This window comes from Excalfactoria chinensis, chromosome Z (genome assembly GCF_039878825.1).
Source record: "Excalfactoria chinensis isolate bCotChi1 chromosome Z, bCotChi1.hap2, whole genome shotgun sequence".
Lineage (NCBI taxonomy): Eukaryota > Metazoa > Chordata > Aves > Galliformes > Phasianidae > Excalfactoria > Excalfactoria chinensis.
Genome location: NC_092857.1, coordinates 47,049,448 through 47,071,561, shown reverse-complemented (window position 1 = coordinate 47,071,561; position 22,114 = coordinate 47,049,448). Strand labels below are relative to the sequence as shown.

Here is a 22,114-nt window from a genome sequence, read left to right as displayed (position 1 = left end):
CGACTGTTTATAAAGCGCACCATGCAATGAAGTCTGAAAAACTAATCTGACAGTCCTCTTAGAAAGAAGTGCATGCTTGTTAATTAGGTGGAAAGACAACAGCTACATTTAAAAGACAGAAAAAAATAGAACAAAAAATGATGGACTTTCCGCTTAAATCATTGCTTTCACATCCTCAAGAAATGAGCTTCTTATCAAAGTTCAACTTACTTTTGATGTTTTACTTCCATTTTCATTTTTTGTTTGGGTGTTCGGTCTCCATGACGTATTACAGCTATAACACATCTAAGCTCCATCCTGAAATGTTTCACAATTTTATAAATGAAATTTGTATTTATTATTAAAACCACTATGAATCAGAACAACTGACAAAGTTGTCATTATCTGACATAACTACAAAAGTGAAAGAAGAATATGCAAGAATATAAGGTTAACTGAAAGTGATGTGAAGTATAAGATATACACATTGATTTTAAGACTTGAGTAACTACTTGGGTAATATTTTAAAATGATTTTAAAGTTCATTACATGAAAGAGCATGTTTATTAGAAGTGCATATTAAGCCGGTGCTGGAAAAATGATTAGCAGTGAAGGAAGCTATGCACAGAAGATGCTACACTTGAAAATCTGCTGTTCTATACTCAGCTTGACTAAGGATCAGAAATTCTGATTGCTGGCATAACAATTGTGATTCCTTCCTTGTTTTCATCACACAAAACAAGCGTTCATAGGCCAAAATGGGTACACCTTGTGAAGAGAAAAAACAATGCACACAAAAGTTATGTTAGGATTTTCCACAATTCAGGTGCTGGTACTATTCTCTTACATTGTCCCAGAGGTGGTTGGCACAATAGGGATGTCTTCAGCTTCCAAGGGAATTGACCATGGTATCTGAAACTGGGGAGCAAGTTCTCTCATTATGATATTCCTACAGAAAAATTAAAAAGAGAAAAAGAAAAAAAGAAAAAAAAAAAAAAAAGAAAAAAAAAAAAAAAAAAAAAAAAAAAAAAGCTTAGAGCAGATCTTATAAAACACACATGCACTCCAAAACAAATTTATACACATGCACTTTTATCTATGTAGTTTTAGAGTACTTATAACAGTATGTCTCTCCTAGAGAGAAAAATAAATGTTTTTCTTCTAACTGTACAGACACGAAAATGTACTTACAGAATAATTTAAAGCTGCTGCAACTGCAACAGAGACAATACTAGCTTAACAGCACAGGATACTTAAGAAACTTCAGTCTTTGAATTCCAGTTCCTAAAACTGTTCTATGGAAACAGTTTGTTCTAGTTTATTTAAGTATTAAGATATCTGACTGCATTATCAAACTGGAAGTCCCTGAAAATCAGCAAGATAATCAAAGAGTAACTGGTATCTTTAGCAGTAGTTTCATTTCTCAGAAAGTTTGTTGGTAAAACTGGAAAAAATTGAGTAACCTAACTACAAAATGATAACTCTGCTTTCACATATAAAAGTTTATTATATCTTGCTAATGTTCTATTTCCAAGTATTTTACCAAAATATACTGATTTCAAATTAGTATCTACATTAAAAATCAGCAGCATCAAGAAAAAATGTGCATCTTGAATTAGCACTACCCAACCTTAGATTTATAAAAAGACAGAAAAATTAAATCTACTGTTTTGTGCAACATGTACTGTATTGTACTACATGCCAGTATGAGGAAAAAATGGTAAGAAATTTTTTTCCAGAGAATTCAACACCTACAGTGACTTAAATAACTGAGAACTCAAAATAGAATTCTTACTCTTAACTCAAAAAATGGCCTAAACCAAGAGGGCTACAACCATTAACTATGATTTTACTTTATCTCTTTCTCAGCTGAGATATGATATCAGACCACCTGATAATGAGAAAGGTCATGCTCCTTCTTATCAGTGCAATCTTACTGTGAAATCAATTTAGCTGGCCAAAATGGGATTAGTCATATTTGAGGGTAGCATTTCACTGGTATAAAGTTCAGTACAATTCTGTATGATCACTCTTCGGCCTACTTTTGCTCCCAGTACAACAGAAGAAACATACTATGCTAGAAGATATCTTGATACTACATCTGTTTGAATATAAGGGTATGAAATACTTATGTGCATGCCAGTTTCAGATCAAGGACAAAATACATCAATTTGGGCAGGTACTAAATAGCAGCATGCATAATCATCCAGTGGTACTTCTCTACTTGAAAAAAATCTCAACTACCTTAAAAAAAATTAATCCCTTCTTGGTACTTAGTTACCTTCCAGCACTTGCAGAACACTCAGACGTTTTAGATGACTTTTGGAATAAGGAATTAATTTATGATTTATGTATAGATTTACAGATCTTAGTACAGATCTCTAGTAATTCTTTATCTGGCATCTTACTTATTTCATTAATTAATTTTAAATAATTATTTATGAATAAGGAGCAAGTAGAATATAGTTACATGCAACACAATGAACTAAAGTAAATCAATAAACTCTTACCCCAGTATCTTAGCACAATCATCATAGTATTTCATGGAGTTTTTCACAAAACTGAAGCCATTCACATCACAGACGTATGACTGTCCATTAGCACGCAGCAAATCAAATCCACAAACTGTTTGCTATTTTGAGGAATAAAAGTTCAAGTCATCAATTACTTCCCTTTTCCTATTTTATACTTAAAACTTTCTTTCAATTCCATGTGAGCCTCGCTCATCTTGTAAACGTCTTCCAACCTATTAATTTTGTACCCCCAACTCGAATTAAACCTTCCTGTACAACCCCAGCAGAATCAATATTTTGCATCAAGTTCACATGCACACAAGTTTAGTCTTCAGAATATATAGCTTGGGCAACTATAGACATACAAGTTCCCATTTGGACAGCAGTTTCCCCTCAAACACTGTTTTTAAGAGGGGTAGGCAAGAAATGATAAAACACTAATAAAGATATTTTGTCCAAATTTAAATTTTATAAGATAGTCTTGATATAGACTTAGTATTGATACTGTCAATAAAAGATATTAAATGCAATTTCGAAGTCCCCTTTGCTAGGTAACTGTCCACACTCTCTAGCAGACTACCATGGTTGCACACACTTTCTGAGGCAGACTGAAAGACAGCTTTTCAATAATAAATCTGAAAAGGACAGAAAACACTGAATGAAGTTTTAATGCAGGAAACCTAGAACTACATAAAAACAGTATCTATCAAACATCTTCATTGATGATCTGGATGAGGGGATTGAGTGCACTCTCAGTAGGTTCGCAGATGACACTAAGTTAGGAAGGAGTGTTGATCTGCCTGAGGGGAGAAGGGCACTACAGAGGGACCTGGATAGACTTGATCAATGGGCCAAGGTTAATGGAATGAGTTTCAATAGGGCCAAGTGTCGCGTCCTGCATTTTGGTCACAGCAACCCCAGGCAACCCTACAGGCTTGGGGAGGTGTGGCTGGAAAGCTCCCAGATGGAAAGGGACCTTGGTGTGCTGATGGACAGTCGGCTGAATATGAGCCAGCAGTGTGCCCAGGCAGCCAAGAGGGCCAGTGGCATCCTGGCTTGTATCAGGAATGGTGTGGTGAGCAGGACTAGGGAAGTCATCCTGCCCTTGTACTCAGCATTGGTGAGGCCTCACCTCGAGTACTGTGTTCAGTTTTGGGCACCTCAGCACAGGAATAACATGGAGGTACTGGAGCAGGTCCAGAGAAGGGCAGCAAAGCTCATGAAAGGCTTGGAGAATCAACCCTATGAGGAGAGGCTAAGGAAGCTGGGACTGTTTAGTCTGGGGAAAAGGAGGCTGAGGGGAGACCTTATCGCCCTCTTCCAGTACCTGAAAGGTGCTTACAGTGAGAGTGGGGCAAGTCTCTTCTCACTGGTGAGAAGTGACAGGATGAGGGGAAATGGCCTCAAGTTGCACCAGGGCAAGTTTAGGTTGGATATTAGGAAGCACTTCTTTACAGGAAGGGTAGTTAAGTACTGGAATAGGCTCCCCAGGGAGGTGAGTGAATCGTCATCCCTGGATGTGTTTAAGAGCTGTTTGGATGCGGTGCTCAGGGATATGATTCAGCAGAGCGTTTTTAGAGTTAGGGTACTATGGTTAGGCTGCAGTTGGACTTGATGATCTTCAAGGTCTTTTCCAACCTGGGTAATCCTATGATTCTATGAAACACTTTGAATAAAGAAAAGCTATCCATGTCAATATGTAATTTATGTTTATTGAGGCCCAATGTAAACATCAGGTAACAAGAGCAGCAAAAACTTGATGACTGAAGATGCATTTCCCTTATTAGAAACCACTAACATGGTCATGCATAGAACAGATACACTGTGGAATAGCAAAGCAGAAGAGTAATACATAAGGAAACATATAGGAACCTCATGCAACATAAGTAACACATCCAAAACTTCTCGCTGCATTTAAAGATCTTTTTTTGTATTAAAAAAACATCAGTGTGAAAGTTCATCTTCTGCTCAAAGCCTACAGTATGCCCTTTCAGGGGCACAGAGCCTACAGTATCACTGCTAGCTCTGTAAATTTAAACTCTACAGAAGTTTCAGGTAGTAAACAATTAATTAGCATTAAATGTCTGATCAGATAGGAAAGTAATCAGCTTACCTTAAAGGCAAGGCATACTTTCCATGCAATTAACTTCTCTCTTGCATTCAGGATGACTGGATATCTCACTTCTTTTCCTTCACTATCTCGCTCTACCTTGCCATCAAGAGCTGGGGACTTTCGGGCTTCAGCATGAGCATAGTCAGGACCTACTGTGTACACCTTTATCAAAAAGGAAAGAACTCTTAATTCAGTGTAATTAAGTTACATCACACTTACCCATACGTTCTTCTGAATTTATCTGAAATGTGATAATCACTGCAATCACTTGTCAGTTCGTTCTAGACGTCCCTGTTTGCACATGGGGTTTGGACCAGATGACCTTCAGAGGCCCTATGCAACCTTAAACATTCTATGATTCTGTAAGATACTAGCAGCTGTTATCATTGATAATTCTGCTCTGAATTCTCAATGGTATAGCATTCAGAGAATACCCATTATTTAGTGGCCACTGAGGATGAATTTGAAGCACATGTAAAGAAAATAAAACATAACACTTGATGAACAAAAAAATAATTCCTTAATTATGACAGTGTAGAGGTAAAGAATAATGTTTTTCTCTTCAAAATATCTGTAGTACTTGGAAAGCAGATTAATTCAAGAATAATTTGAGCTCTGCTGATTACAGAAACCTGGCTGCAGAACTAAATGATTATTTTCAAACAAAACCAAAGAAAGCTGTCATGAAAACTGCCATATTCTTTTAATAACTTCTTAGTTTTTATGAAGTGGAATAATGGCCTAGTTTAGATAAAGAAACTGCATTAGTTGTGGCTACGTCTTTCTGCATGAAGTTTGGAAGTCTAAGCTGACAACATTCCTTCCATGTAATGCCTTCAACAACATGAGATTATGAAGTGATACTGAGAGTATACTAAATATAGCTAGTCTCTAGTGGGTTTCTTGTTCAATTTAAGGGAGTAGAAGTAGGCAGCTTCGCTTTCTTAGACAGCTGTCAGATGCGAAGTCCTGCAGGATGACACTTGAAAAAGAGATGGTAACAAATGTGTCTTAGACAGTGATTTAAAGGCATGGCATATTATCAATATCCTCAAAGACCTGAATGAGAATCTCCTGTTTGAATGACAAATGCAGTACTTCAGCTGCCAGCAAGCTGAGATTAAAAGATGGACAACAGATGCCTACAATAATCTGGATAAAACTGTGTAGTGAAAAGCTGACGGTCTTGCAATTAAAAAAAAAAATCCATTATTTACGTGGGGTGTTCAAGTCTGCAGATGCTGTTTGATGTCTACCATTTAACAGCAGTAAAAACAGGAGGTACCCTCAAGTCATGTGCATCTCTTCAAGCTGCTATAAACTTTTCTCCTTGGAAACAGATTGTAAAGCTCTTACATAGACTCAGATTAACCTAGCATAAAGCATTCCACAGTAAAATCATGTGAAGAGTAAGCAGAACATCTTTATGAAGGGGGAAATTTGCCTGTGAACGCAAAATTAGCATTACCCTCATGTATCAACAGGTGGAAGAAGTTGACTACAATTTCTCAAGGGCTTATTTGGCATAAAACTGGATTAGATCATACACTCTAACTTCCACTCTTTTTCTAAATATGGTGATTTTTCAAGTACACAGTAAAACACTCATTACATTTGTTCAGTGCTGGGCTTTAAATAGCCAGAACTAACACAAAGCAGGCAATCTCCACAGGTAACACCTGTGCTGTTAATGCTCTACTCTATCACTCTTTTATGATGCTTAATCTTTATATCTGCTACAAAAATAAACAGAAGAGTAAAAATAATTACAGATAAGCACAACCTATTACTTTTCCGACTTCATATCATTAAATAACTTTTGATTATTAATTAGAAGAATACTTTATTTGGTAAAAAGTATCTCAGCTAGATTTTTTTTCTTTTTTAACATTTAGACAAAACATCTAGACAATATCTGCCCACACAGAGAAGTACATACAGCAATAATGCTAACACAAAAAAAAAAAAAAAGTGTCATGTAATATGCTGTCTGGAAATAACAGATCATGGCCTGAACAGGAGACCAACCCACAAGAACGGACTTGTGTTAGCTTGGGAACACAAGTAAACTGCCTCTAGCAATAAGGCTGGCCATGGTGCTAAGAGGCGGTGTGGTCATATTGCAGGCCTGCTGCTACCTCTATCTGCTGGGGGAAACTCCCAGGCAGACACTGTACATGCCAGCTACTTCCACTAAAGAAGTGCTGGTGTTTCTGCATTACATAAGCCTCCTGCACCAGATTTCAGTGACGTAAGCCAACTCTGTGTTATAAGTACTGTGTTGAGCTAGATAAAACTGTCATTCTTTTCTTATGAATTCTACCAAAACTTATTAAAATTAATCCTCCACACAATGATTTACTTATCTTTAAAACTGAGAAATTCACGGAGTACTTGATTGCTCTAAATATAAGTCAGAACATGCAGTTATCATACCTTCACATCTGTGCCATCCGTAGGCATAAATTCTTCATAAATATAGGAGCCTGTTTTTCTCACACTGCTTTCAGGGGAATAAACACTGCTTCTGCTGCCAATCTGAAACAAATATTTTTCTATTAATAAACTCAAAGGCTACTGAGAAGTTGTAAAACTCCTTAAAATAACAAACCTACACTGGGAAAACATTTCCTATACCAAACATAGGTTTTGACCATACCCAAATGTACTGATAGTGTACTCTTCTACCTGTAAGAATTAGTACCTGCTGAATGTCTACTGAAAAGAACAGGGGTCTCCAATCATTCTAGAAGTCTTCTTGAAATGCATTTATCTGACCTGCTGCTACCCCTACACTGGCAGGTCATGCTCAGTAATTCTGCTGGATATCCACAACGTAAAAAACTAATGAAACAAAACAAAACAAAAATTTAAAAAGGAGGGGAGTGGGGAAGGGAAGCTAGACTAGCTTTCAAATTCAACATCAATTAATTTCACCTTTTTTTTAATAGTCATTAAAATGTATCCAAGAATACAGTCACTTTGCATGATGGAATTTCCATACTTTTAGCGTGCTATCCTCACCTTTCGAAAAAGCCTCTGGCTTCCACCCCCAGCAGATGCTGGGTAATAAATGTAAACATTGTGGTCCTCAGCACTAACTGGCTTTTCTACAAAAGGCTTTTGGAAAATTTCCCCATTCACTTCCACATGATCTTCTCCTTCAATCAAGTTGCATTCTGAAGAAACAATGCAAACAACAGATGTAATATTTTCATGGAACAAAAATTATTACGGATTTGGAGTAATTTTGGAGGTTGAAATAAAAAGACTGCTGAGACTCTTTGGTTTACTGATCTGTTACTGATGCACAGACTTAACATTTGCTGAACACCTGCTGTAGCACATCTCAACTGTGTTACATTATTATGCTTTCTGTAGATTCTTGTGGCATCACACAGGAAATTTCCCCTACAGATCTTGCATGCATAGAATTTTTTAAAACTGTTTTTAAGATATGACACTAGGGCAATGTGGCAAGGTTTTGGTAATAGGGGTGGAGAGTGGGCTGGAGGGGAGCCTGTGCTCACAGAGCCAAGCAGTGCCCCGTGTCAGAGCAGTAGTGCTCCACCTGCTCGAGCAGGGTCCCCCTGCTGCCTGAAAAGGTGTGCCCCATGGTACAGAGCTGTGTCAGAGCAGTGCCAGGAGACCTGCAGGCAGTGGGAAGCCCACACAGAATCAGACAGAGAAGGACAGTATGCTGTGGGAAGAATGTAAGTGAAGCAAGGGAAAAAAGCGACTCTGAAGGAGTATTAGAGATGGAGCGTTATGGACTGATTGACCACAGCGCCCCACACCCCTGCATTGCCCAGGGACAGGTTGAGGCAGGAGAATTAGATAATGCTTTGAATAAGCATTCTGATCTCACTGCTCTACTCTGCTAGCAACAGGCAATAAATTAATCTACCTAAGCTGCATCTGATTGCACATGCTCGTACACGGTGAGTAATCTCCCTGCCCTTATCTCATCCCATGACCATTTTATTTTCATCATATTTTCTCCCCGTTCCTGCTGAAGAGGAAGGATGAGAGAGCAGCACAGTGAGCAGAGTTGCCCATCAGTGTGAAACCATTCCCAGTGTTTGTTTTTCCTTTAGAGCTCTTTTTTGAAATATCAGAGATATGACAGCCAAACAGCAAATATTATGTGGTGCCAGATGCAATATTTTCAAGAGGCTCAGAACTACTTCTAATATACAATAGATGGACCTTTCACAGATTGTTAGGGTCTTTGGAATTTGAGTTAATGGATCTCTCCGCTGCTAGCTGGCTGCATGCAGCAGGCTTAATTACTGTAGAATAAATGAGTCTTTTTCCCCCAGGAGTGGGTAGGAACTGTTAAATAAAATTATGCTTCCATTTTACTAATTGTTTATCTCATGCTGTCTTGACCTGTCATTGCAGTCTCCTCCTACTGTTACTCAATTTTCATTTTAGGAGAAAAAGCTTTTACATTTCTTTCAAATACAGAAAATAATTGCAATTGATATTCAAAGCAGATTATCTGCATATTTGACTTTCCCCTTATACAACTGTTTGCTTGCTCATGAAGAGAAAGTCTTGCTTTAATAATTTGATCTCCTCCTATGATAAGTCTATATGACAGATGTGCTTTTTTTTCTTTTCTTTTTTTCCAATAAGACCTTCAACTTCACCCCTCACAGCATCCTTCCATAAACATCCTTCGTAGTCCAGCTGAGAAGAAAGGTGGACACTACACTGGGCAATGACCTGCCTCAACTGTACAGTTCAAACTGTTGTAGTAACTATACGTGTCCAGTGGCTGGACTGCAGCAGTGCTCCCCAGGGCTCAATTCTAGGGCCAGCCCTGTCCAACAATTTTATCAATGATATGGATGCAGGAGTAGAATGTGTCCTCAGCAAGTCTGCAAGTGATAATAAAAAGATGCTGTTGACTCCCTGGATGAACAAGAGGTCTTACAGAGGGATTTACACAGATTGGAACACTGGGTAATCAGCAACGGAATGCAATTCAACAAAGGAAAATGTCCAGTTCTTCAGCTTGGATGAGGTAATGCCAGACACGGGTACAGACTGGAAGACAAGTGGCTGGAAAACAGCTCAGGAGAAAGTAACCTGGAAGTGATGCTGACAGCAGCTCAACATAAGCCAGCAATGTGCTTTTACAGCCAAGAAGGTAAAGTGCATTTCGGAATGCACTGAATACAACACAGTCAGTCAGTTGAAAGAGATGATTCTTCCGCTATATTTAGCACTGGGGCTGCCACACCTTGAATACTGCACACAATTCGTGACTCCATAAACCAAACCTTAAAGTTAACACAGAGGAGGGCAACAAAGCTAGAAAAAGGCTAGAAGACATGTCCTGTGAAGGGAAGTGGAGTGCACTTGGGTTGTCTAGTTTGCAAAAAAGATGGCCAAGATACAATGTCGTTGCTCTTTGCAGCTCTCTGTGGAAGGGAAGCAGAAAGGAAAGTGCCAGTCCCTCCTCCATAGTAACTGATAACAGGACATTTACAAATGGCACAAAGTTGCAACAGGTGAGGATCAGAGTGGACATATGGACAAAATTTTTACCATGAGGGTTGTCCAGCAAGCCTTCTAGTGATGTGTTGTGCTCCATGCTTGTCGTGTTCAAGAGACATTTGGATAATTTCAGTTTTAACTTTCAGTTAGCCCTGAAGAGGTCATGCAATTGGGCCTGAAGATCTTTGTAGATCCTTTCTAACCAAACTAATTTGTTCAGTTCTACAAAGGAAAGCATTTGGTAGATGGAATGGTTTCTGCCAGTTCCTAACTGAAATTACTGATTATTGTGGGTAACATTAAGTTCATGAACACTGCTCTCTTTAGTGATGTATCTGTGTACCAGTGCAAGCTGGAAGGCCTTCATATTCTAGTTGGTCTACAGAGGCTACAAGCATATTGTAAACCCAGAATTCAGAACCACAACTTTTCAGATGCATACCTGTATTGGTTTTGGTGGGGATGGAGCTAATGAACTCCATAGGAGGTCGTACTATGCTCTGCTTTGGGTTTGTGATCACAGTATTGTGAACACATGCATGTTTGAAGTATGACTGAACAGGGCTTACACAGTGTCAGTGCCTTTTCTGTTAGTCATACTTCCCTGGCAACGAGCAGCAAAAGTAAGTTTGTGGGTTAACTCTAAGTAATGCATAATAAACTTCCGAGGCATCGAATTAACCCTCCAGAAAATGAAATCCAGCTTCCTGCTATGTATCCACCATTCGCCAGTGGAAACACAGAGATGCCTTTAGTTAATAGTTTTGTAATCAGTTTTTACCTTGTGGATTGTTTGGATCACGGTTCAGAACTGCATAACGAGGAAGTAAAATCCCTTCAGCTTTAAGAATACCATACACTTCTCTCCTAGAAGAAAAGGTAACACAGCATGACAGCAAAACCTGACAGTATTTGTACATTTATAGACCATGAGAAAGGGAGGAGGAAAATACACGCAACTGTTTTCTAAAAACAAAAAAAACAAAAAAAAAACACTACATAGGGTATATATATTACTATTATATATTTAATACGTATGTACTGTACTTCTGCATATAATACTTTAAAGGTCACTGACACAATGGTTCCTTTGCAGTGACCACATCAGTACCAGTAAAAATGCCATTTGCTGTGCCAGTCTTGTCCTCTCCACTCTGGCAAGACAAACAGTTTTAATAGTTCTCTTGTTAAAGACACCACCAGAGACTGAAAACGTTTATGCAGTGCTTATGATAGCAAATAAAGGCATTTAAAATAGCAACTCCACACACTCTCCAAAGGCTTCAGTGTTTAATGTATTTGGTTTGCTATTGTTTTGTTAGTATTTGCTGTGCATGATCAAAGACCCAGAAGAAAACTGACTTTGAATAACCATATATTCTCCTAATATTAACAAATCCCAGAAGTTCCTGCAGAACAAAAATAAATAAATAAATAAATAAAATCCCTTAAGTAAGCTACATACAGAAGGTTGTATGATTCTATCAGTACCTATGCTAACGTAGCTCTTCCAAAGCTTAAATTTCGCATTTGCTGGACATTAAACTAATGTATTACTCGATTACAACCTCAATAACCTTCAGAGTATCAAAATAAAAGTATTAAAAGAAAAAGAACACCTAAACACATATAACTGAATACTACTAACATGTTAGGAAAACAAAATTCACTGTGCTTTTATCTGCTCTACCCTACAATACATGAGAAGCAGTGTTATGCAATGCCAACAGATCCTGTTATGTCATAGAAGAAATTTACTCTTAGAGGTCAACACTGCTTACCTGTCTTGTATATGATACTGCATATTCAAGTCATTGATTATGAATGGATTCCTGAGTTTTGCATAGGCAACTGCTTTGTCCAGTGGAAATCCTAAAACATTATTAAGAAATAAATTAAAACTACAAGACACAACACCAGTAAGTAGTTTGGAACATTTTTTTCAAGCTCTTGTTAGAAACAGTCTTATTGCATAAGAGGGAGTATGGTTCCTTCCTCAGCTACATATAATACTAACATTTCCTTAAGATGATCATAAAACTGTAGCCTGATTTCAGTGTAGACTGACAATAGTAGAGTCTTGACTTCTCCTCACTCCCTCTATTTTCTTAGAGCCAGAACCTAAGTCTTCTATTACTTTGGCCTAATTAAAAAAGCATTTTAAACTTTAGTTTGGTCATGTTAGGCTCACTGCACAAACCCCCCAAAAAAAGTTAAATATTAACACAGATAGATAAACGTGTCAAGAGAGCCAGCACTCCACAGAGAGGAACACACATACAGAATTAATGCACAAAGTAAGCATTAGTGTAACACTGCTTATCATTTCCATTTGTTTCACAAAAGGAATTCACTTTAAAATACCATGTCAGACAGGGCTTCCTCAAAGAATTAATACAGTATCAATTATCAAACTTGGACTCTTAAATGTAATATAACTGATGTTAAAAAAGACAGAAGTAATCACCTCCTAGGATAACCCACTGATATTGACAGGCAAAAACAAACAAACACGCAACAACAACAACAAGAAAAAAACCCAACAGTTAGGAAACAAGGTATTTAGATGTCAAAAATTTTCATGGTATTATTAAAAGATTTACCTCTAGAATGGAAAGAAATGAGACAGTCACATAATGGCCAGTTTTCTACTGGCTCATTCAAGATAACATCCTCCTCAAATATTACAACTGTAATGTACTTAAACATGGAGAGGCGTCCAAGAATTTCTTTCATTGGTTTGGACTTTGATTTCTTGGCCATTGAACAAATCCCAACTGCAATTTGTCTTTCTGGTGGCTGAAGAGGAGAGGAAAAAAATATTAGGTTTTCTCAGAATACAATTGTGTTAGAACAGCACAGATTTAGAGAAAGCATTTTCTGATAAAATTAACTTATCACCGCTAAGTCAGTTTTTACTATAAGTACAAAACCTTTTATTTCAAATGAACGTTCTTTAAAAGGTAGACAAATACCTTTCCTTGCTAAAATACACTGACTACATTGAACAGTCTGAGCTATGAACCTTGCAGTACTTCATGGCATTCCCCACTTAAGTAAATCACAGTCAAGTATTTTGTTAACATTTCTTTGCTTTCAAATTTCCTAGACATGCTTGCAGTCAGTGAAAATTTAATACCACATTTCCCTGAAGTGGAATGTTATAGAGTAAAAAAAATAGTAAAATTCAGCTAAAAATCCTATAACATAACAACTCACACATGATACAGAGCTGGACAAAGACCTGGTAGTACAATTCAGTTTATTATACTCGCAGAGTGTACTAAGCCATAACATAAGATTAACCTTAGCCATATGTACCAAGATAAGGAACAAAAATAAAGACATGTTTGGTCTTAATGAAAGCAGCAGCAAGATGAAGAAAGAGACATGAAGAGTCTTTTCAAGCTGAAAATCAAAGGAAACTGCGTGAGTTGTCAACATACACAAAAGAAAAACTATCCATATATATTTTTTTTAATGCGACTAATTGTACAAATGCATACAATGAAAGTTTAGGACATGAAGCTCAATAACAGAAGCTTAATCAGGCCTGAAAAGCGTAGGTGATCTGAAACAACAATAAGGTAAAGTGTATCTACTTCCAAATTCAAGGTACATTTACTTCTCAAGGGTGCCACGTTTTCAAACATCAGCAACAAGATCATCAACTGAATATGAACATTTCCCAATTCAGAACATCACTTCAGTATTACACCTTTGTAATCTAACATCATCTCAAAATAAAATAATGCTAGAGAACATACAAACAACACATATGCCCCTACAGTACGTACTGAGTCATATTCTTCCTCCTCTTCTTCCCCATGGTCATAGAAATGTTCATAATCTGTAGATCTGGCTGAATCCAACAATTCTTCTCCATCTTCTCCACCAACGAAGAATCTAGGAGGATCACTCTCTGCTGTACTAACAGACATAGCTGCAAAATCTACAGATATTTATGTTGAGACTGCAGTCACTTTGGCAGCTGAGATAATGGGCATGTTTCCTACTGACTTGGGAGCACAGTAGTCCCTGGCCTGTTGATGCTGCTTGAGCAGTGTTGCTACAGTAGTGATGTCACCAAACACTGTTTCCCTAGTATCATCTGCTCATTATTGGTTTAATATTGCTCCAAGAGACCCACAACAGGCTACTGCTTCCCTGAGATGGTACTGCTTTTGAACCTATAAAAGAAAAAAATAAAAAGAAAAAGAAAAAACCAAATAAATAAACAAACTCACACGCTTGATAAAGATACACAAAAATAAACCTCTCATTTAGAAAAAACATCTGGACGTTTATATGCCGCTGAGGAAAATATCAGAAAGAAAATGCTACAAAGTACAGGATATGCTTTTACACATGTCTTTAGAGAAGAGAAAATACTTTCCAGAGATTTTCAAACTACTGACCCACATTTTCAAAACAGACAATATAACTGAGTAAAGTAAAACTGTCAATTGCATTTTTTCCTAACTTCAGAAGAGTAAAGTTGAGACCGCATACTAAGATAAAAGAACAAAAACATTTAACCTTTCTAACTCTCAACCAGCTGTCTTCCCCCAAAGCTTCCTGATCAAACGAAACAAACAGCAAATAAAAAAAGAGTAAGGTTGCCTTTCAAACCATTCTAAAGTAGAAAGCAAATCTCCAGATTGAAAGCAGAATGCATATGCTACCTTGATGTTACAAGCATATTTACTTCCAGCAAAACACTGTTTCATTTTCACACTGAAAGCTAATATCTACAGAGGCATGCACTATCACTACCTTCTTCCAGAAGCACTTTGGAGCAGTACTGTACCAGTGAAGAGAGCACTCTGTAACCTTCCAATCAGTCACATGAAAATACATTCTTGGCCAAGTAAGTTGGCTACAGAATTAACGACCCTGCACTGAGCCTTCTGACATATTAATTGGTAACTCTTCTTGCTGCAAGCTGTGCACAGCTTTATACCATTAATTATAATCTATTACAGTTATTCAGAATGTTAATAAAGCGGTTGTCCAGAAGCTGATCTGATGCTTTAGGTTGTCTGTTACTCAGATCATTACATAAGTGCCATTCAATAATGATGCCTCAGCAGAACTGAATTTGTCTTTAAATATCTGTCAAAATGACTGCTCCTTGAACCAGGTGCATGAAGCAATAGTACATTCCAACAGTGGTCAGCCATTCAGCTTCCTCAGAAAGAGGGTGGTAAACAGAGCAAAAGTTACCTAGAATGGACCTGTCAGGGAGCAATAGGATAAGCACAGACAAACAACACAGCTGTTTCAGACTCTGAAGCTGATGTCTGAACAAGACATACATGAGGATCTAGACTGACAAAGGTAATTAAAAATATTTCTTTCCTAAACATGTTTTACATATTAGGTCTTTCAATTTCATTAATAAAAGACTGTTTTCTCTTATCCTGTTACACTGCACCTATTGGTCCTTCAAGCAACAAGAACAAAACGAAACTTCAAACACCTGGCATCACCTTGCTCCCATGGGAGTTAGAAATTAGGTTTCAAGAAATCAACCTTATTTACAAAAAGGTGGAGAAAACAAGCTTTCCAAATCCTAATTCCAGCAAGCTTCAGAAGGGCAAAGGTCATTACCAACAGACACTGGCAAATAATACAAGTTTTGAAACAGCTGAAAAAAGATTGACAAAACAAAACATCTCCACCCGGTAGAGTATGAAAAATAAGTTTAAAAGTTCCCCTTGGAGCTGTTTAGTCTGCTTCCCTCTCCCCAGCCAAATGTTGTAATTGTGAAAGAAATGTCTCATGGGAATAGCTTAAGTTCAAAAAAGTTATTAAAGAAGAAAAAACATTCACGTGAAGCAGATAATCAGAAGGCCATCAGAAAGGTGGGCTTTCTTTCATCATATAGTTTTCAACTGCACAAGTTCCCCCAACTCCTGTGGAAAAGTTTATATTCTGTGTTACTGCAGAAAGGCTGAGTCTAGAGGGAAGGAGACAATGATGACTTTGAAGGAAAAGTTCATGGTTTCTTTTTTTTTTCTTCTTAGGAATACAGATGTCTTCCTATCCCAGATACATAGAACACGCAACTTGGCAAAACATAAAATGCCAGGGAAGGAGAGATAAAATTTCCAGAAGTATTTAGGCACAGCTACATAAATACAGATCACTTCATAAGTGAAAAGATAAGAGGATGAATGTGATGGGGTTCTGGGAAGCCTGGTCTAGCAGCTGGCAACTCGGTACATAGCAGGGAGGTTGAAACTAGATTATCATTATTGCCCTTTTCAACCCAGGCCGTCCTATGATTCTGTGAAGGACAACTTACAGTCCTAAGGGGAGAATGCATAAGTGAAAGTTTTGCAGAATAAGTAAAAGAAATCTTGGAATCAATTTCTCGCACAGTCATCCAGGTTTTGAGTTACTTAATTGCCATCTCCTACTATTGCCACTGGACCACAAAGCTTCCAGAGAGTTTGTAAAAATATGACCAAAGACAAAGGAATAAGAAAAACTATTGATGCTCTCGTAAATTACTGCACAGACTCACTGAATTGCATATAAGCTGGCATCCTGACTTCTGATGGATAGCAGCTTATCCTACAGACAGCAGATGCTGCAGGCCACTCTCATTAGCATAAAATTGAGTCAGGATATAAATAATTTATGTCCAGAATAAACACTTAAAAGACAAGAATTAGAACTCTTTCTCCTGCAAATGCTTTGGCTATAGTAAAAATACAGAAGTCCATTCCCACTGTGTGTGAAGTAACAAGAGCCCAAGGAAAGTAACATGGAAAGAGAAATCAGAGAGTAATTAACTGTGAATACAGTGAATAACTTACAGAAGCCTTCCAACACATCTATAGTTATCTGAGATGGGGGAAAAAAGAAAAAAAGAAAAAAGTGGAAACCACTATGTAGTAATTTGACAAATGCTGTTTCTCAAATTGCATACCTAGTAGAAACAATAATGGCGGAGCAAAAGGATGGAGCTCTCTTCTGACATTGTCCCAACTACCTCAGAAAGACTGTCAGAGAGGTGTTTCACTGATGTTCAGAGAAAGCACCAGAAACAAAGATGAGTCTTTCTAGCAACCGTTTTTCTGTATTAACAAGTACCTTGGTTTTGACCAGGGTTGAGTTAATTTTCTTCCCAGTAGCTGGCATGGTGCTGTGATTTGGATTTAGGATGAGAATAATGTTGGTAACAAACCAATGCTTTAGTGGTCACAGGGAGCCAAGGACTTCGCTCCTCATGCAGCCATGACAGCAAGGGAGTGGGGGGGAACAGAACCGAGACAACTGGCCCACGCTGGCCAAAGGGATGTCCCATACCATGTGGGGTCATGCCCAGAATAAAAGCTGGGGTAAAGGAGGAAGAAGAGATGTTGGGAGCGACGTTATCTGTTTATAAAGAAACTGTTAAGCCCTGATAGGCTCTGCTGCCCTGGGTGTGGCCAAACACTTGCCTGCCAATGGAAAGCAGAGAATGCATACCTTGTTTCAGTTTGCTTCCCTGTACTGTTTTGATTTACCTGGTAAAGCATCTTTATCCAACCCATGACCTGCAACACTTTTGTACTCCCCACCCTACCCAGGGAAGGGAACAGGCTGCATGTAAGCTGCCTGCCAGGTTAAACCACCAGAAGTGAGCAGCAGAAGCAGCAGTGTTAGGGCAGACATTCTCCATCCAAGATCCTCTTGTGCCTGGTGCATGAGCATTCATTTCACGCAATGAAGATTACATGCACACCTCAGAGAAGATTACAGTTTAAACAAGACAACATGCAAAGCTTCCCATTGGAGTACACACTGACCCATCTGCAGAGAGATAACATCAAAAAAATGCAGACAACAATCTCCTCCCAAACAATCTACATCCAAGTAAAATTAATTAGTCTACATTCCCTTCTAATCTCAGTTGTTACACATGGGTTCTGTTTTACAAATTAAAAATCTATTTTCAAAAGCCTCCGCTTAACTGAGTGTTGTTTCAGAAAGGACTTTCAATCAAATGTACATCCTGTTCATTCCACCCACCCTTAAACTTCCTGCTCATGACAACGTGGTACCTTCTGGCCAAAAACAAAACAAAACAAAATCCCCACAAATGCTCAGAGAAAATTAGTTACCTTAAAATAAACATATCTGAGCTTTTACCTAACAAGTCAGATGGCACTAAAGTAATGCACTGCAAAGAAGATGTGTAAGTTCTTGAACTTTTGCTACTATTATGGACATTTAGTGATGACATTTAAATCCTAATGATTTAAAACTGCACACAAATTTAGCATCAATGGACAAATAGAGCAGTACTTGCATCACATATTTTGACAGCCTGCTGAGCACTAAAAGCACAGTGCTCACTCCAGTGGCACACTATATACTTTTTCCTTGCAGAACATACATTCTAGCAAAATATATACACACAGAATGCATATTCTAGCAGAGTAATACTAAGAAAAAAAGTAGTCCTCGTGAAATGTTAATAGGTATTCACCCAAACGGCCTTCCTGTCCCCACTCTACATGTTTCAAGAGCTCAGGAATCCAGCCTTGGTATTTCCCAAATTTACTTAGACCATGAAGATTAGCATTCCAGGAAAAGCCAGCATCAAATCCGCTCAACACAGCAGCAGTGGTCTGAACAGACATGTAAAAGAGGCTCAGTGTTAACAGCTATGTTGTGAATACTAATAAAAGCACAGACAAGTCCTTTAAAACAGAAGGTAAAGCATTCAGCTAGTGCTTCTTGGGTGCAGTGACACCTATCAGAGAACTACTATTGTCTCCACTGAACTCTAATGGAAAGTAATAGAACAAAAATAGAATAAAAACATTTCTCATCTGTTACCTCAAGAAAAAAAACCAATACATCATACAAGAAATAGCTACCAAACACTTATAAATCAGGAACTACTCAAGCATACTTCTCTTCAAAATGCCATGAAAACTACAGAACACTCTTGTTACATTTACACTTTGGCTGTACATGAAGCGTCACTGGTACTCATATGTTACACGATTATATAAAACATATAGAATCATAGAATGGCTTGGGTTGGAAGGGACCTCAAGGATAACCAAACCACTAGGAGTCCATTTGGTTTCATCCAACTCAAATTAAGCAGTGAAAACCTGAACAGTTTTAATACCAGTTTTCCAGGTTGTCTCAGTAAGGTATCAAAAGACTTCTTCCTGTTAAAGCTGCTGCAACTATGGTTTTCATTAACGACACTAACAACAGCAAAAACGTTTGCCTTACTGTAGCTGAAATGCATTTTATCTGTTCAGAATTTCAATTCTGTAACCCAATTTAAGGCACAACAAACCACAAAAGGCGGTTGGTATACTGGGTTACTGGTGGTGAAGGAAGTACAGAAATGAGATGGAAAGGAGAACAAACTGGTAGTAGTCTGCATTCTGAGAGCTGACAGCAGCAAGTATGGGATCTTCAGGGGTAAGCACCTAAGCACTTCAAAATCTGCCATAAAACAGTGACACAGTGAGAACTGTATATATATAAAAACACAGTTCTTCAGCTTCTCCGTTGCTCTTAATAAGCCACTTGGTTGTACCCAAAAGCCTAGCAGAGCTCTCTGTGAGGTTAAAAGCCATAATCGACATTACAGACAGCTGTGAACATGCCAAAGTACAGGAACACCACAAATATTTTGTGCCGTGTTCCAAAAGCATTCTTACATAGTACTTTATGCATTACACCACCAGAAAAATTATAACAGCTCCCACTGCACAACTGAAACTGACCAATCTTTCAGTTTCACTCCACTGAGCTCTACTGAGACCAAAAAGGAACAATTGAATAAAGAGGAGCCAGAAGCCAGCCAAGCGCTCCAAAGGTTCTCCCTGGCCAAATAACTACTGTACTGTTACCTGCAGTCCATTTTCAGCTCAGGAGAGCACAGGTGCTTTTACTCACTTTATTTTTTCCAGCTCAGTGGTTACAGAATCATGGAGGCTGGAAGGTAAAAGGTAAAGACACTCTTCCAGTAAAGAGAAAACTGGGACTCAAAGCCACCAAGACAGGAGGGAACAAAAACACTGCTTTGACCTGTTTCATCCAAATGATCTGACCACTAGGCTGCTGTAATACAACTTCACCAGCAGTTTCCTTCGAAGTGAAGGGCTCCTTCTTACTGTTGAGGGCTCACTGCTTCGGATTTCAAGCAGGAGGTACCTGCTGTGAAGTATCTCCCCAGTGAGATGCATACAGGAGTCCATGAACACACATCTTGCCAGCATTTCCTAGTGAGAACAGCTCTGAACAGTGCTACTTAGAGGAGCACTGACATTTCTGGAAGTGCTTTGCAGGCAGGCCAGCCAAATAACAGTAGCTGCATAAATCTTCTTATCATGTACTGAAAACTGACAGTTGAACAGTGTCATAAGAACCAGGACGCTGTCATAAAGCCAACTTACAGATGAGAAACAAACATGCCTTTGAAGTTGTTGGCGAATTAGATTTCTGATCTTAAAGGACAATTGCTGTAGTTTGCAGGCAGTAACCTTTTGGCTGACCTCCCTATGTTTGCTCTCCTCCCTAGTAACTGCAGTTTTCTAGGCAAAGAATTTCCAGACATTCAGAATCACTAAACAACATGAAATGTCTTTTCAAAGCAAACATTTTCCCCTTACAACTTTCATTGCTGGGAAAAATTGTTTTCCTAACATCTCATCCACCGAAAGCATGAGTTTCCTGCACCTGCAACGAGCCTGATAAAACTCACTCCAAGTTTTAAGCTAAGCCATTCCACAGACTGCACTTATAGCAGGGCAGCCTCCAGCCCTTCAGCAGGGAGAGTGTAAACTATAAAGTGAACTATCACAATCCTTCAAAACAAGTGTCTGAAGTGCCTTAAAAGTTTTTTTTTTTTTTTTTTTAAAAAAAAAGGAAAAAAAAAAAAAAAAAAAAGCTTTCTGCTAAATATCACTGTCATCCCTTCAGGATAGCAGGATAGAGGGCTAGTATTTTTTAAGCAGGTAAACAAAATCATATCAGGCACAAGATGCCTGTTGTCTCCTGTACAGCCACAGAGCAGATAACCTTTCTGTCATTTGACTTCCAAGTTCATTTCCAAGTCAAATCCTGTCAAACACATCACAAGAATACCCTTCTGCTCACGCCAACTTTGAATGTTCCAAGGACAGACTTTCTTTAGGGATCTCACTGAAGCCTGTCCAAACAGCTTCTCTACACTCTCACAGAGAAAAGAGCACATTACTTCGTTTAGACAATTGTTTGCAAAGAGGAAAAAGTTCAGCACCAAGACTGCAGCAGGTGCAATTCCTGGAGGCTCTGCTCTAAGCACAGTCACCAGGAGCACGGGGCTTCCCCTAACATACAGCATCTGACACAGGGCAACTGACTTCTGCACATTTCACGTGTGTACGCCTCATAAGAGGTTGCATCAATCAGCTCCCTCTGACAAAAGCTGCTTCACATAGCAGTAGCGCGCTGTGGGATCGCCACTGCTCATCGAAGCCCCTGGGTGGTGGAAAACGCCACCAGGACAAAGCGCAGCGTTACGCCGTCTCTCTACCTCCGCTTCACCCACACGCCCGCTCTGTACGAGCACGACCATGCCACCAGGTGTCAAAAGAACCGCATTCCGCCCCGCCTAGGCTCCGCTCTGCACTCACAGCGGCTTCCGGGGCCGCTCGGGAGACGCACCGCCGCCCCGCACACAGCGCTCCTTTGTGCTCGGAGCCCCGCCCGCCGCCGAGACGGCCTCACCGCGCTCCGCAGAGCCGCGCCCGCCGCACAGAGCGGGGCCCGATCCCTCCCGACACCGTTCGCCTCGTTACCCGCCACCGCAGCCCCGTAAGGTCCCGGTGAGAGCCGCTAACCTACAAGCTCCCAGCGTGGCTACCGCTGCACCGCGACACGCTACGCCGCACCGCTACCAACAACCGCCGCCGCCTCACCTGCCCGCGGCGCAGCCCGCGCCCCTGCGTTCCATTGAAGGGCCGCCGCCCCGCCTCCCGCGGAGGCCCGC

General features: G+C 39.2%; 1 protein-coding gene across 4 annotated transcripts in view; it reads right to left on the bottom strand.

Moving 5' to 3' along the window:
- Positions 1–22,114, bottom strand: part of PPIP5K2 (diphosphoinositol pentakisphosphate kinase 2) — a 51,909-nt gene that overhangs the window by 29,538 nt on the left and 257 nt on the right. For 2 of the 4 annotated variants that reach the window (XM_072358951.1, XM_072358952.1), the window contains exons 1-11: positions 22,044–22,108; positions 13,911–14,303; positions 12,717–12,912; positions 11,895–11,985; positions 10,895–10,980; positions 7,630–7,784; positions 7,042–7,143; positions 4,606–4,767; positions 2,490–2,611; positions 827–928; positions 211–297 (exon numbers count right to left, since the gene is read on the bottom strand). In XM_072358951.1, coding sequence (XP_072215052.1) covers positions 211–297; positions 827–928; positions 2,490–2,611; positions 4,606–4,767; positions 7,042–7,143; positions 7,630–7,784; positions 10,895–10,980; positions 11,895–11,985; positions 12,717–12,912; positions 13,911–14,054 — 1,247 coding nt within the window. In that variant the 5' untranslated portion in view covers positions 14,055–14,303; positions 22,044–22,108. Of the gene's footprint in view, positions 1–210; positions 298–826; positions 929–2,489; positions 2,612–4,605; positions 4,768–7,041; positions 7,144–7,629; positions 7,785–10,894; positions 10,981–11,894; positions 11,986–12,716; positions 12,913–13,910; positions 14,304–22,043; positions 22,113–22,114 lie in introns of those variants that run through there. The other 2 variants (XM_072358954.1, XM_072358950.1) reach the window with 2 other exon arrangements.